Source organism: Peromyscus maniculatus, chromosome X (assembly GCF_049852395.1).
Source record: "Peromyscus maniculatus bairdii isolate BWxNUB_F1_BW_parent chromosome X, HU_Pman_BW_mat_3.1, whole genome shotgun sequence".
NCBI classification, from domain to species: Eukaryota; Metazoa; Chordata; class Mammalia; order Rodentia; family Cricetidae; genus Peromyscus; species Peromyscus maniculatus.
Window position 1 is genome coordinate 81,364,014 of NC_134875.1, and position 13,236 is coordinate 81,377,249.

The following is a 13,236-nucleotide window of genomic DNA, read 5'->3' on the forward strand; positions in this document are numbered from 1 at the left end:
GACTTTGAGTACTATTTTAAATGACTGGAGAGACTAGGCACCTTTATATTATTCTAAATTTTAAAGGAAATGTTCTAACTCCTCCCCATTTATAATAGTACTCTCTATAAATTTGTTGTACTTATCTGTTATTATTTGGAGACATATACCATCTCTTTCTAATTTATTTGTATATGTGGGAGTGAGTATATTTTCATGTGGGTGCATGCATGTGTGCATGTATGTAAATACAGAGGTCAAATTTGTGTATTGCTCCTAAGAAGCCTCCGACCTTCTTTTTTAGTGACAGGATCTCTCATTTTCCTAGAGCTAGCCATGTAGGCTAGGCTGGCTAGGTCAAAATGTCCCAGAAATCTACCCACCTCCACCTCCAAAGCTCTAAGATTATAAGAGTGTGCTGCCACATCACACTTTTGTATAGGGATTCTGGGTATTGAACTCAGTCCTTATGCTTATGGAGCAAATACTTTACTAGCATGAGTTATCTCCTCAGCCCATATTGCTTTCCAGATTTAAAGGATTTCTCTCATGATGTCATTTTGAATTTTTCTTTATCTATAAAGATGATCATATCATTTCTCTCCATCAGTTTATTTGTATGGTATATTACATTTATTGATTTCCATAAGTTGACTCTGAGATGAAAACAGTGTCATGATATATGATCTTAATGTGCACTTGAAGTCAGTTAGCAAGTATTATACTGATAATTTTTTAATGTACACCAAGGAAATTGTTTTGTAGTTTTCTTTTTTTAATTAAAATATAATTATGTTATATCTGCCTTCTCTTTATGTGCCTCCTGCTCCCTCTCAAATTCATGGTCTTTTTATTTAATTGTTATAGTTACATACATGTATAAACACCAAAGTATATAAATACAACCTTCTAAGTCCATGTGTATATGATTTCAGGGATGATCACTTGGTATTCAATAACCTTCTCATCCTTGGGATGACTAATTGTCCCTCTCTCAGCAGCCCTTAGTTGTCTGTAGTTCTTTGTCTAGGGGTGGGGCCCCATGAGATTTTTCCCTTCCATGATATCATGTTTCTTGGTGTTGTCATTGTTCAGGTCTTGTTTAGGCAGTGGTATTGTTGCAGTATCTCTAGAAGACACACTGTCACAGCAGATTCTGTGGTCCTCTGGCTCTTCCAATCTTTCTGCTCCCTCTTCTGCATGTTCCCTAGCCTTAGGTACAGAAGTTGAATTGTAGATTTATCAACTGGAGCTCTGTACCCATGTTCTCTGCTTATGACCAGTTGTGGTTTTCTGTAATAATGATCTCCATCTGCTGCAAAACGGAGCTTCTTTGAGGGTGATAATTACACTTATATGGTGTATAAGGATAAGTATATAGAATGCAGTTAGGAATTGTCTAGCAAAGTGATTGTAGTAATTTCTCTTCCCAAGATCTATGACCTCACTAGCCCTGAAGACATGGGTAGGTTTTCAGTACTAGGCATGATTTCTCTCTTGTTGAGTGGCATTTAAGTCCAGTTAGACAGCAGTTAGTTAATGCCAACATAAGAGTGGTACTATTATATCCTTATCTTGCCCTGCTGGTCATTATTGTGTTTCGTAGACAACAGAGCTGAGTAAAACTATTGGTTGCTTACCTTTCTTTTGGTAGCTTGCATAGCATCCTCTGGTACTATGAAAGCTAATACTCAGGGAGGAGGCTTTTAGGTCAGGTCCGCTGAATTGTTTGTATGACATTTAGTGCATGTTGTCTTCAGCCATAGGGACTTACCTTAAACCTCTGGAAGGCAACCAAGGGAACCAGGAATAGCCTATATTAGGAGTCTCTTAGACTCCCTCCCTTGACAATCAACTCAAAGGGGTGTTTCTCAGCCAGGCATAGTGGTGCACACCTTTAGTCCCAGCACTGGGGAGACAGAGGCAGGTGAATCTATGTGAGTTCAAGACCAGTCTGATCTACAAAGTGAATTCCAGAACAGCCAGGGCCACACAGGGAAACCCTGTCTTGAAAACCCCTCCAAAAAGTGGAGTGTTTCTCATGCTTGGTACTGGAGTTTTTTGTTAGATGGTGTACAACTTGAGGGGAGGGGGCATTATCAACTCAAGTGGAATAACATCACTTGAAGTATACAAATACACGCACACATGTGCATGGACATACACACATACTATATGTAATTTTCTTTTCAAGACAGGGTTTCTCTGTGTAGATTTGTGCCTTTCCTGGAACTTGCTTTGTAGACCAGGCTGGCCTTGAACTCACAGAGATCCTCCTGACTATGCCTCCGTAGTGCTGGGATTAAAGGCGTGCGCCGCCGCCGCCGCCGCCGCCGCCGCCGCCGCCGCCGCCGCCGCCGCCGCCGCCACCGCCACCACCGCCACCGCCACCACCACCACCACCACCACCACCACCACCACCACCACCACCACCGGCTGTAATTTTACTTAAATAAAAATAATATGATTCCTTATGGCTCTTTGATATATTCTTACTATTTTCCCTCCTCCCTCCCTAGTCTATATTGATTTCCTTCCCACCAGCCTTTCTAAACCCTCCATTTTCCCAGTTTCCCCCTTAATATCATATGTATCTATTTCCCTCTCTAGCACTGCTTCTCCAAACCCACCCCCATAGTCTCTTTTTCTTTCCATGGTTTCTGAGATTACTCCAGATTATATGAAAACTTGGAGCCAGGAACTACAGATGAGAGAGAACTTGTGTTATTTGTATTTCTGGGTTAGGGTTACCTCACTCAATATAGTATTTTTTTTTAGTACCATCCATTTACCTGCAAATTTCATGATTTCAGAGGTTTTTTTTTTAAGCTGACTAGTATTCCATTGTGTATATATACCACATTTTCATTATACATTTGTCAGTTGACAGATGTCTAGGTTGTTTGCATTACCTAGCTATTGTGAACAGAGTGGCAATGAACATGGCTGAGCAAGTGGAGTAGGATGTTGAGTCCTTTGTACATAAGCCAAGGAGTGGGTATAGCTTGGCCATATGTAGTAAGTAGGTTTAGTTTTAGCTTTTTGAGAGGTCTCCATACTGATTTCCAGATGGGCTGCAGTAGTTTGCAGTTACAGCAGTGTGTTAAGGTTTCCCTTTCCCCACATCCTTGCTAGCAGGTTTTTGTCAGTTGTTTTGTTGATCTTAGCCATTCTCACTCGGTATGGTAAAATCTCAAGGTGTTTTGATTTGCATTACCCCAAGGATGATGATCATGTTTTGAGATATTTTTAGTCATTTTTATTTCTTTTAAAGGTAACTCTATTCAGATCCTTAGCTCAGTTTTGAATGGTTCAATTGTTTTCTTGACTATGGTGGATGATCTTTTGATATGTGCCTGTTTTGCAAGGATTTTATTGGGGATTTTTGAATCTATGTTCATCAAAGATATTGATCTGTAGTGTTTACTTTTTTTATATCTGTACCTTGTTTTGGTATTTGATTAATACTGACTCTGTAGAAGGTGTTTGAAAATGTTCCTTCTCTTTCTGTATTTTTGAATACTTTATGAAAGGTTGGTTGTAGATCTTCTGGAAGTCTATTAGAAATTCTGTGAATCCACAAGGGCCGGGTGTTTTTAGACAGAAGACTTTTTAATTACCATTTCAATTTCCTTATTTGTTATTTGTTAAGGTTGTTGATGTCTTCTTGGTTTATTTAATTTTTGTGGTTTGGATGACTCTAGAAGTTTATCTGTTTCTTTTAGATTTTCCAACTTGACAGAGTACAGGTTACTAAACTATTCCCTTAGAATTTCTTTGGTGTCTCTTGTAACATTTCCCGGTTCATTTCTGGTTCTGTTAATTTGGATAATCTCTTTTTGTTGTTGTTTTTTGCTTTGTTTTGGTTTTGGTTAGTTGGGCCAAGAGACTGTTGATCTTGTTTATCTTCTTAAAGAATCAGCTCAGATTCCTTGTTTCTTTGTTTCTATTTTATTAATTTTGGCTCTGGGTTTTATTATTTCTTTCAGTCTACTGGATTTGGATTTTTTTTCCAAAATCTTGAGTTGCATCATTAATTCATTTAATTAATTTATTTATTAATTTGTTTATTATTGTTAATTTGTGCTCACTGTCTTTTTTAGTGTAGGAGCTTAGGTGGTTTCACTTGTAGTGCTGCTTTTAATATGTTGTATTTCCATTTTCTTTTTGTTCCAGGAATTAATTTTTTTTGTGGTTTCTTTTGTGACCTATTCATCATTCAGTAATAAGTTGTTTCATTTCTGCAGGTTTGTGTATTTGCTAAAGATTTGTTTGCTGTTGGTTTTGTTTTGTTGCATTATGGTCAGGTAATGATACTATGCTTATTCCTCTCTTCAGTGTGAAGTATTGCTTCCAGGATTCTCTTTAGGGTTGGCTTGGTGGACAGGAATTGTGATGGCCTGTTTGTATCATGGAAAGTTTTTCTTTCTCCTTAAAGGTAGTTTTCCTGGATATAGTAGTCCTTTAGTATTTCTCCAGACTCCATTGTGAAGTCAGCTGTTATCTTAAGGGTTTTCCTTTATATGTGATAGGAGGCTTTTCTCTTGCAGTACTCTTTCTTTGTTCCATGTATTTAGTAATGGTTCAACTATGACATGCCATGAGCAGTTTCTTTTCTGATTTTGTCTGTTTTGTGTTCTATATGCTTCTTTTATCTGTATGCATATGTTTTTCCTTAGTTTTCTTCCATGATCTATGTCATTGACCTGGTTCTGCTCTCTTCTGTGCCTGTAATTTGAAGATTTGATGTTTACATGGTGTCTCACATTTTGGGCCTGTTCCTTTCACCTATTAACTTTTTTATAGTTTTGTATATGTGATCTAATTTTTCTGATTTAAGTCTCGATATTATATTTTCTACTTGATCCTTTCTACTTGTGAGACTCCCCTTGAGTTTTTCTTAACTATGTTATTAAGTTTTTCAGTTCATTTCATCAACTTGAGTTCTCTTTTATATTTCTCTTCATTAAATTATTTTTCAAAACAGGATGGGAGGAGAGTACATAGAAAGAAGCAAAAGTTCTGTGGTACTCGAGTAATTATGGATCTTGATTGTGGTGGTGCTTATATGAATCTAGACATGAGATGAAATGCATAGAAACACATTCATAATACTCACACGTGCCTGAATTCAGGTTACATATGTTGAAAACTGTAGCACGAATCTTAAAAGGTCTTATTGCCGGGCGGTGGTGGCGCACGCCTTTAATCGGGAGGCAGAGGCAGGCGGATCTCTGTGAGTTCGAGGCCAGCCTAGGCTACCAAGTGAGTTCCAGGAAAGGTGCAAAGCTACACAGAGAAACCCTGTCTCAAAAAAACCAAAAAAAAAAAAGTCTTATTAATAAAAACAAACCTGGAGCCAGGTGTTGGGGTCAAAGCTGGAAAATCAGAGAAGCAGAACAAGCCACAGCCGCCTCACCTTGCCAATTCCTCAGCTAATTCTCTTTCCTCAGACTGGAAGCCTCTGAGTCCTCATGCAAATGGATCTCAGCTGAACTGCTGCTCAAAAGCCTAAAAGCTTAACCAGGTCTAGTTCCTGGTTTTCATGCCTTATATACCTTTCTGCTTTCTGCCATCACTTCCTGGGATTAAAAGCATGAGTCACCATGCCTGGCTGTTTTCAGTGTGGCTTTGAACTCACAGAGATCCGGATGGATCTCTGCCTTTGGAATGCTAGGATTAAAGGTGTGTGTGCCATCATTTTCTGGCCTCTGTATCTAGTGGCTGTTCTGTTCTCTGACCACAGATAAGTTTATTAGGGTGCACAGTATTTTGGAGAACACAATATCACCACAGAAAACAGAATGAGTTCTGTATTTTCTTTGGTAGTAACACACCAATGTTAACTACCTGCTTTTAATACAGAACTGGAGGTATATTAGGTATCATAAAAATTGCTGTTTGAAGGGTAGGTAGATCTTGGTCCCTGTCGACTCTCTTCATATGATGATAAAACTGTTTTAAATAAAAGTTTTCAGTGAATAACTCCCATTTATCTGGATGGGTTAAGTCTAGTTGTGCTGAAGGTGAAATAATATGCAAAGCTATTTGCCACACCTCACCCCCACTATATCACAAGGCTAGGAAACCACACAGAACAAAAGAGCTACAAGGAAGATAAGCTCTCCTACTTTATTAGTATCTTTCTGTACTTTTTAAGTACATGTATTTCTTTGCTTTTGGAAAGTGCTTTTTAATGAGAAAATTGACAGTATTCAGTTATATTTAGTTTTAGTGCTTGTTTTTAGCACTGTGCTTTCTATCCTTTTTTCTGCTATATACAACACAGGACCAATGACATTAACATGTTCTGCATACTTAACAGAAATGCTCCACAAATTGACCAACCCCAAAAACATTTTCAAAAAATAAAATAGTGCAACTTTAATTTGTTCAATTCTGTCATTACTCACTGTAGTTGTGGCAAAGGTATAATAAGCTATGAATCAGGAGAATCGTATGGTTGTTTTAACTATCACTTTTCTTTCTACTGAAGAAAATGTATTGGAATGCAGATGAGGAAATTCGACCTCATTATAAGGAAAAATCCAGAATCAGCTCAAATTTATTTAAATTACTGAAGTTATAATTTACAAGTGTGAATGAATTCAGTAGTACATTTGAAAACATTCATTTTAAGGTACAAAAGAAATAAAATATATGAGTCCTTATAAGTTGCTGATATAGCTGTGGCATACTGGAAATCTTTCTGACTTCAAGTACCAGGCTTCAATTTTATTCTCCTCTCTGCTGCTTACCATTCATGTCATTAAACCTCGTGGTACCTGCCTTTCCTCAAATATTGACTATATCATGCACATGCACAAAATTAATAAGTGTATCATGAGGGTGATAGTATTGAGTTATAAACATTAATATAGGTGTTAGCAAAATGTGGTCAAATTGCTGCAAGTTTCTAAGAAAGTATTAGGAATGATAAGAGAATCAGATTGAGCTTTAGAAAGTGAAAATATAGTGAGGAAGAGTGAATAGTTAGAAACCTTAAAAATTTAAGCACGGCACCATATCATAGTTCTACATCCTTAAAAGCATATGCTACCAGCTGTTTATATTTTAATGTTATTGTTTAATGTTAGCACAATTAATTGAAATTTTGATTGGTAAGATTTACATAGCTTAGAAATAGTTCATTCTTATGTTTAACAAGAGGGTATTATGGCAGTAGGACAGGTGCTATCTTTTCAGTGTGTTTAATAGTCCTTGTTCATTGTTAACATTTGTTTTTAAGTCTGTAATGTAATCTTTTCAAAAGTACTTTAGTAGTCTGTAAATTCACTGGACCTAAGTGCTGCTTTCTGTATTAGAACTGTATGTTCTAAAAGAGATATTGGACAAATGAAAGCATTTGATGTTTGATAGGTTTTGTTTTGTATGATATTAGAACAAAGACTCTTGTGGGCTAAACGGATCTATCAGTGCTACTTTTTTTCTCAATAGTAAATCAATCACAGATACTTGTCACTTTTCAGCTTTTATGATCCTTTTCGCTATAAAATTTCAACTTTACATTGTCTCATGAAAAAATAACTTCAAAATATTTATCACCTCTGTACAAAACATTATACTCTATAGGAGTATGACAAGAAAGAATAATATGATGTAGAACCTTAAGGATATAATAGGAAAACAAAATGTATATACACAGATAACTATAATGGAAAACAATTTGCTGCTAAGTGCCACGAGCTCTGTAGGATTTCAGATTATAGAAAGCATTTTTAGCAGCTGATCAAGAATGGTTTCGTGGATGCAGGAGCATTTGACTAATTCACATAATTTGTAAATTAATATTAACATGGCAGTGTAGTGTAAGAATCCTAAAATAGCAGAGCTTCCAGTGCCAAAGATTTTTATCTTTGTAAATTGCAAAAATCATTTCAATTCCAGTAAATGTATTCCAGTAAACATTACCACAAATAATAATTTAAGGAAAATATTTGTACTTTTATAATAAATGTTTTATGTATGGTGGGTAATTGATGTTTTTATATTTTTAGGCTATGAATATTGTGGTTCCTTTCATGTTTAAATATGCTGTAGACAGCCTCAACCAGATGTCGGGAAACATGCTGAACCTGAGTGATGCACCAAATACAGTTGCAACCATGGCAACAGCAGTTCTGATTGGCTGTATGTGTGATTCTTTAATCTGTCTACAGGTGTTGACTTTCTTCAAGAAGGTTTCATCATATTTGAGCAGATGACCTTTTCATCACAAATACAACTTAGCATTTTGGATTTTTATTATTTTATGTGAGACTTATTTTGATCTGTTTTTGAAAATTCTTTGTATGATATGCTTTGCAAAACTTATGTGATACAGTAGCATTTTCTATGTTTGAAAAAATAATATAAAATATGACATTAAATGTATTACCACCATCTTCACTAGGTTTTTTTTTTTAAATAAAATATCTTTCTAGAAAGGCCAGTTATTTTCTTACTGTTAATATTAAATGGAAGTGGCTAAATAATGATATATGAACATTAGTGCTTTGTTAAAATATATTCAGTGACCATGACACACAGATACAATTTGAAATTCTTGCAAATGAACTTGGACCCCATACATTTGAAAGGACACTTTAAGACTTCAGAGACAGAAGCAGGAGCTTGCTAAAAGCACTTGACTCTTCAGGATCTAAGCCTTTTGCATTTGTTATTTGAGAGAATTGAATTAGATATTGTACACTTATCCACAATGAGGCCATCTGGTCTATTCTATATTAAAAGTATTTTAATTGGGAAACTCTTTCAGCATCTGAAATCTAGGGTCAAATAATACTGAAAGAGATTTATGATGATGAAAAAGTTAGTACTCATTAGAGTAGATGAGTTCTACATTTCCTTTAGTGTAAATATTATATTTATTGGCTGAATTATTCATTGTATAAAGATTTCCTGCAGCCTTGCCACTTACACTGCTATGATTCTAATGTTTGTATGCCCCCCTACTTTTTTCTTTTGTTGTGTTAGATGGTGTATCAAGAGCCGGAGCTGCCTTTTTCAATGAAGTTCGAAATGCAGTATTTGGCAAAGTAGCTCAAAATTCAATCCGAAGAATAGCCAAAAATGTATTTCTCCATCTTCACAACTTGGATCTGGGTTTCCATTTGAGCAGACAGACAGGAGCTTTATCTAAGGCTATTGACAGAGGGACAAGGGGTATTAGTTTTGTCCTCAGTGCTTTAGTGTTTAATCTTCTCCCTATCGTGTTTGAGATGACGCTTGTCAGTGGTGTTCTGGTAAGTAATGCATTTTTTCATAGTAAGCTTTTATCTTGCAATCTTATTAATAACAAATTAGTAGTTGAAGCTGTTCTGCTCTTGCATACCATGATGTCAGAAAGATCTTCTGTTTGTTTCATTATTTTGCCACAAGTGTCAAAGGTCTGTCCAAATTCTGTATCATATTTTTAGACACCTAGATCATTGATTAGTGCTTGTAATGTTTTTTTCCCCAAGAATTTTGTATGTCACACCTTGGATTGATGTGCTCAGACTATTTAGATTTCTGTTTATCAATCCTAGCATGTTAAAACATTGTAATCTTTAAATCAATTTCTCTTTAGGCTTATACTGTTTCAGTGTTAGAATTTGATGCTATAATTGTGGCAGGTGCAATTTGACTTTCTTTCCTTGTTACCCTGAGTAGATTATCTAAGTTATTTGATTTTTAATCCATTATTGATTAATGCAGTTTATCAGCATCATCATTTTTATAAATATCCTTTGACTGAAATTTGCTATTGTGATGCTATAATGTGACAAGAACAGCAACCACTTCCTTTTTAAAGTTTCGCTTAATTATATTGCTTTTAAAACAATGATTTTAAGAAAAGGAATATTTTTATTAATCTGAAGTGCATAGTATCTTAAATAATACTTACAAAGAAAATAATATTCTTGATAAGCTTTCCATTTTGCTCAGCGTCAGACTAAAGTTTAGACTATAAACTGCTATATCCAGTTATATTGATTGATTCAAAATGTAATTAAGCATGGTTCATAATCATCTTTTACTAAACTAATTATTTTTACATTTTTAAATGCTATTTTATTCTATTTTATTTTACATGATAAAGAATGTTGCCAGATTTTTTTTACATACATGATAAACCTCTCACTTTTCCTATTATTTGGTTAAAGGTGAAAGTCAAAGACAATTCAATCACTTCTCATTTCTTCTCTTGACTTCTTTTTCCAGTATTACAAATGTGGTGCCCAGTTTGCATTGGTAACTCTAGGAACACTTGGTGCATATACAGCATTCACAGTTGCAGTTACACGGTGGAGGTATGGTATTTCCCAGAGGCCAGTCAAAGCTGCAGAAATTAGTTGTGGTATAGCATATGTTTCATGCTGTATAAATCCTTGTCTTACAGAACTAGATTTAGAATTGAAATGAACAAAGCGGATAATGACGCAGGTAACGCTGCTATTGACTCACTGCTGAATTATGAAACTGTGAAGGTAATCTGTTTAAGTATCTTTTCGTCCGCCTTTCACACTAAGATTTATTCTGTCATTTAATTTAATAGATGTTGTAAGAATATCAGATTAGGATAGGATCTCTAGGTGTGATGAAATAATACTCCTTCATTTTCCTTTTGTTTAGAAATGTCCTCCATCTTTCCTCTTCAGTTTTTATTAGGAAAAATCAGAATTTTACCCTCTGAATTATTTTATAAATGATCATACATATGATTAGCATCTTGATTACAAATGAATATTAGCTAATTCAGTTGACATGCAAGTTCTTGATCCTCTTTTTATCCTTCATCTTAGCATAGTGCTTTTCCTTAATTCTTTCATTCATTTTTACATTCACTCACTTAATAATTGCTGAATTCCTCTCATATACAAAGCGCTATACTAAGCACTATGCTATGATGGGAGAAGTTGGTAAAAATATTACAATGTCCTCCTTTACTCTCATAGTTTTATAATTTGCTAGAAAAGTTAAGTATTCAGATGACTAGTCAGAAAGACATGCTATGGTAAGGATAGTGGGAACTATGAATTTGAGGCATCAGGTTAAGGCTTTGTGAAGGCATGTTGAAATAAACTCTAGGTTCCAGTTGATCGACTAGTTAGTAAATGTTTATTGGATGAAATTTGAATATAATCCATTATTGAAAACCTTCAGGAATACCAATATATTGAAAGATGATGTAGATACACGCGCGTGTGTGTGTATTTATATTCCTGGTTTTATTTTTGACAATTTCGTACATGTATTTAATGTATTGTGATTATATTCTCCCCCCCCATTATCCTTTCTTATCCCCTTCCTATTATCCTTTTTAACCCCTTTCTACTCCTCCTGGCCCATTTTTTCTTCAAAATTTAATTTTATGATAAGATCTTTAATACCAAAGTGTGTCTATATGAAATGTAATAAAACTTATACCAATTGCATAAAAGATTGTATATTCTAATTTGTCCATAGTTACTACTTTTATATATTTATAGTATTTCAATAATGAAAAATATGAAGCACAGAGATACGACGGATTTTTGAAGACATATGAGACTGCTTCATTGAAAAGTACCTCTACTCTGGCTATGCTGAACTTTGGCCAAAGTGCTATTTTCAGTGTTGGATTAACAGCTATAATGGTACTTGCCAGTCATGGAATTGTGGCAGGTAATGGATCTATGGTTATCACATTTAGACACTATTATAAATGGGTTAATGGAAGGAATAAGTGTTTTGTATTAGTTGTAAAGTGTGCTCAGTAAAGCACTTAGACATTTTCAGGGTGTTTTTTTTTTTTTTCCTATCGGAATGTATTTTCTTGATTGATAATTCTTTTACTTCCTTTTGGTTAACACTGACTTGCTCATTGAATGAAAGTACTGTTTACTCATTTTATGGTCTATAACCTGATTCTTTAGGAGAAATTTTTTTGATTATCCATGTAAAGTTTTTACTTTTATGATACCTTTTTAAAAATAATGTTTTTATTAATTTGAGAATCAACCTTTTTACTATCTAATATTTTTAATTTTTCTTATAGACCTGGAAAACAATGCCATTAATTTGCTGTTTAGTTCAAATGTGTTATTTTATAATTCAGTAGCTTTCTAGTAGTTTTTTTCATTTACAAGTAATATCTGTGCCTGGCCTTCATTCATTCAGTTGGACATTAATATGAGATGTATCATCTTTCTTGGTTATAATAGCCATTCACTCCAATTTTTAATATATGTGCTTTTATAAATTTTCTTTTTTATACTGTATAAGAAGTATTTGCTTATGTCTTAGAGGAAAAAAGGAAATATTCTTAACCTTCCACTTCTATCATTACTTAAATCATTCTTTTTTGTGTTTTATACATAGGATATTAGGTATGCCTTTCCCTTTCCATACAATATACACCAGGTTCCTATATTACCTAATTCATGCATTCATATGCTGTATAACTTGTGTCAGCTTAAATGTTGCTGATTATGTACATTTAGAGCTATGTGTCAGAAATTGGCTATAAAACTGTCTTAAGGTGGAAAGCTTATACATTTTCTTTCTTTTTCCAACTGCATGATAAGGTGCCCTTACGGTTGGAGATCTAGTAATGGTGAATGGACTGCTTTTTCAACTTTCATTACCCCTTAACTTCCTGGGAACTGTATATAGAGAGACAAGACAAGCACTCATAGATATGAACACCTTGTTTACTCTGCTCAAAGTAGACACGCGGATTAAAGTAAGTAATGTATATAGTAGCCTTTTCAAAAGAACATGGAACACTGTCTCACTAATAGTGGGTTGTTCGAGGACAGTGGTTCTCAACCTGTGGGTCGTGACCTCCCACAGCGAGTCACATATCAGATATTCTTCATATCAGATATTTATATTCAAATTCATAACAACAGCAAAATTATAGTTATGAAGTAGCAACAAAAAATAATTTTATGGCTGTGCTCACCACAGCATGAGGAACTGTTAAGGGTCACAGCATTAGGAAGGTTGAGAAGCACTGCTCTAGGAGAATATTCTTATATCACTAGATTAGACAGTTTCCTCACTGTCATCTCTTCCCCAACTCCTCACCAAGAAAATTTTCCCAGGGCGGTCACAGCACACACCTTTAATCTCAGCACTCCAGCACTGGGGAGGCAGAGGCAGGCAGATCTCTGTGAGTTCCAGACCAGTCTGGTCTAAAAAGCAAGTTCCAGGATAGCCAGAGCTCTTGTTACACAGAGAAGCCCTGTCTTAAAAAACCCAAAAAAT

The 13,236-nt window shown here is 35.0% G+C and overlaps 1 protein-coding gene across 1 annotated transcript in view; it reads left to right on the forward strand.

Annotated features, from left to right (window-relative positions):
* Positions 1–13,236, forward strand: part of Abcb7 (ATP binding cassette subfamily B member 7) — a 149,409-nt gene that overhangs the window by 110,032 nt on the left and 26,141 nt on the right. The window contains exons 5-10 of the mRNA XM_006991567.4: positions 7,998–8,130; positions 8,977–9,245; positions 10,207–10,295; positions 10,385–10,472; positions 11,475–11,649; positions 12,552–12,709. Of these exons, the coding sequence (XP_006991629.2) occupies positions 7,998–8,130; positions 8,977–9,245; positions 10,207–10,295; positions 10,385–10,472; positions 11,475–11,649; positions 12,552–12,709 (912 nt within the window). The remainder of the gene's footprint in view (positions 1–7,997; positions 8,131–8,976; positions 9,246–10,206; positions 10,296–10,384; positions 10,473–11,474; positions 11,650–12,551; positions 12,710–13,236) is intronic.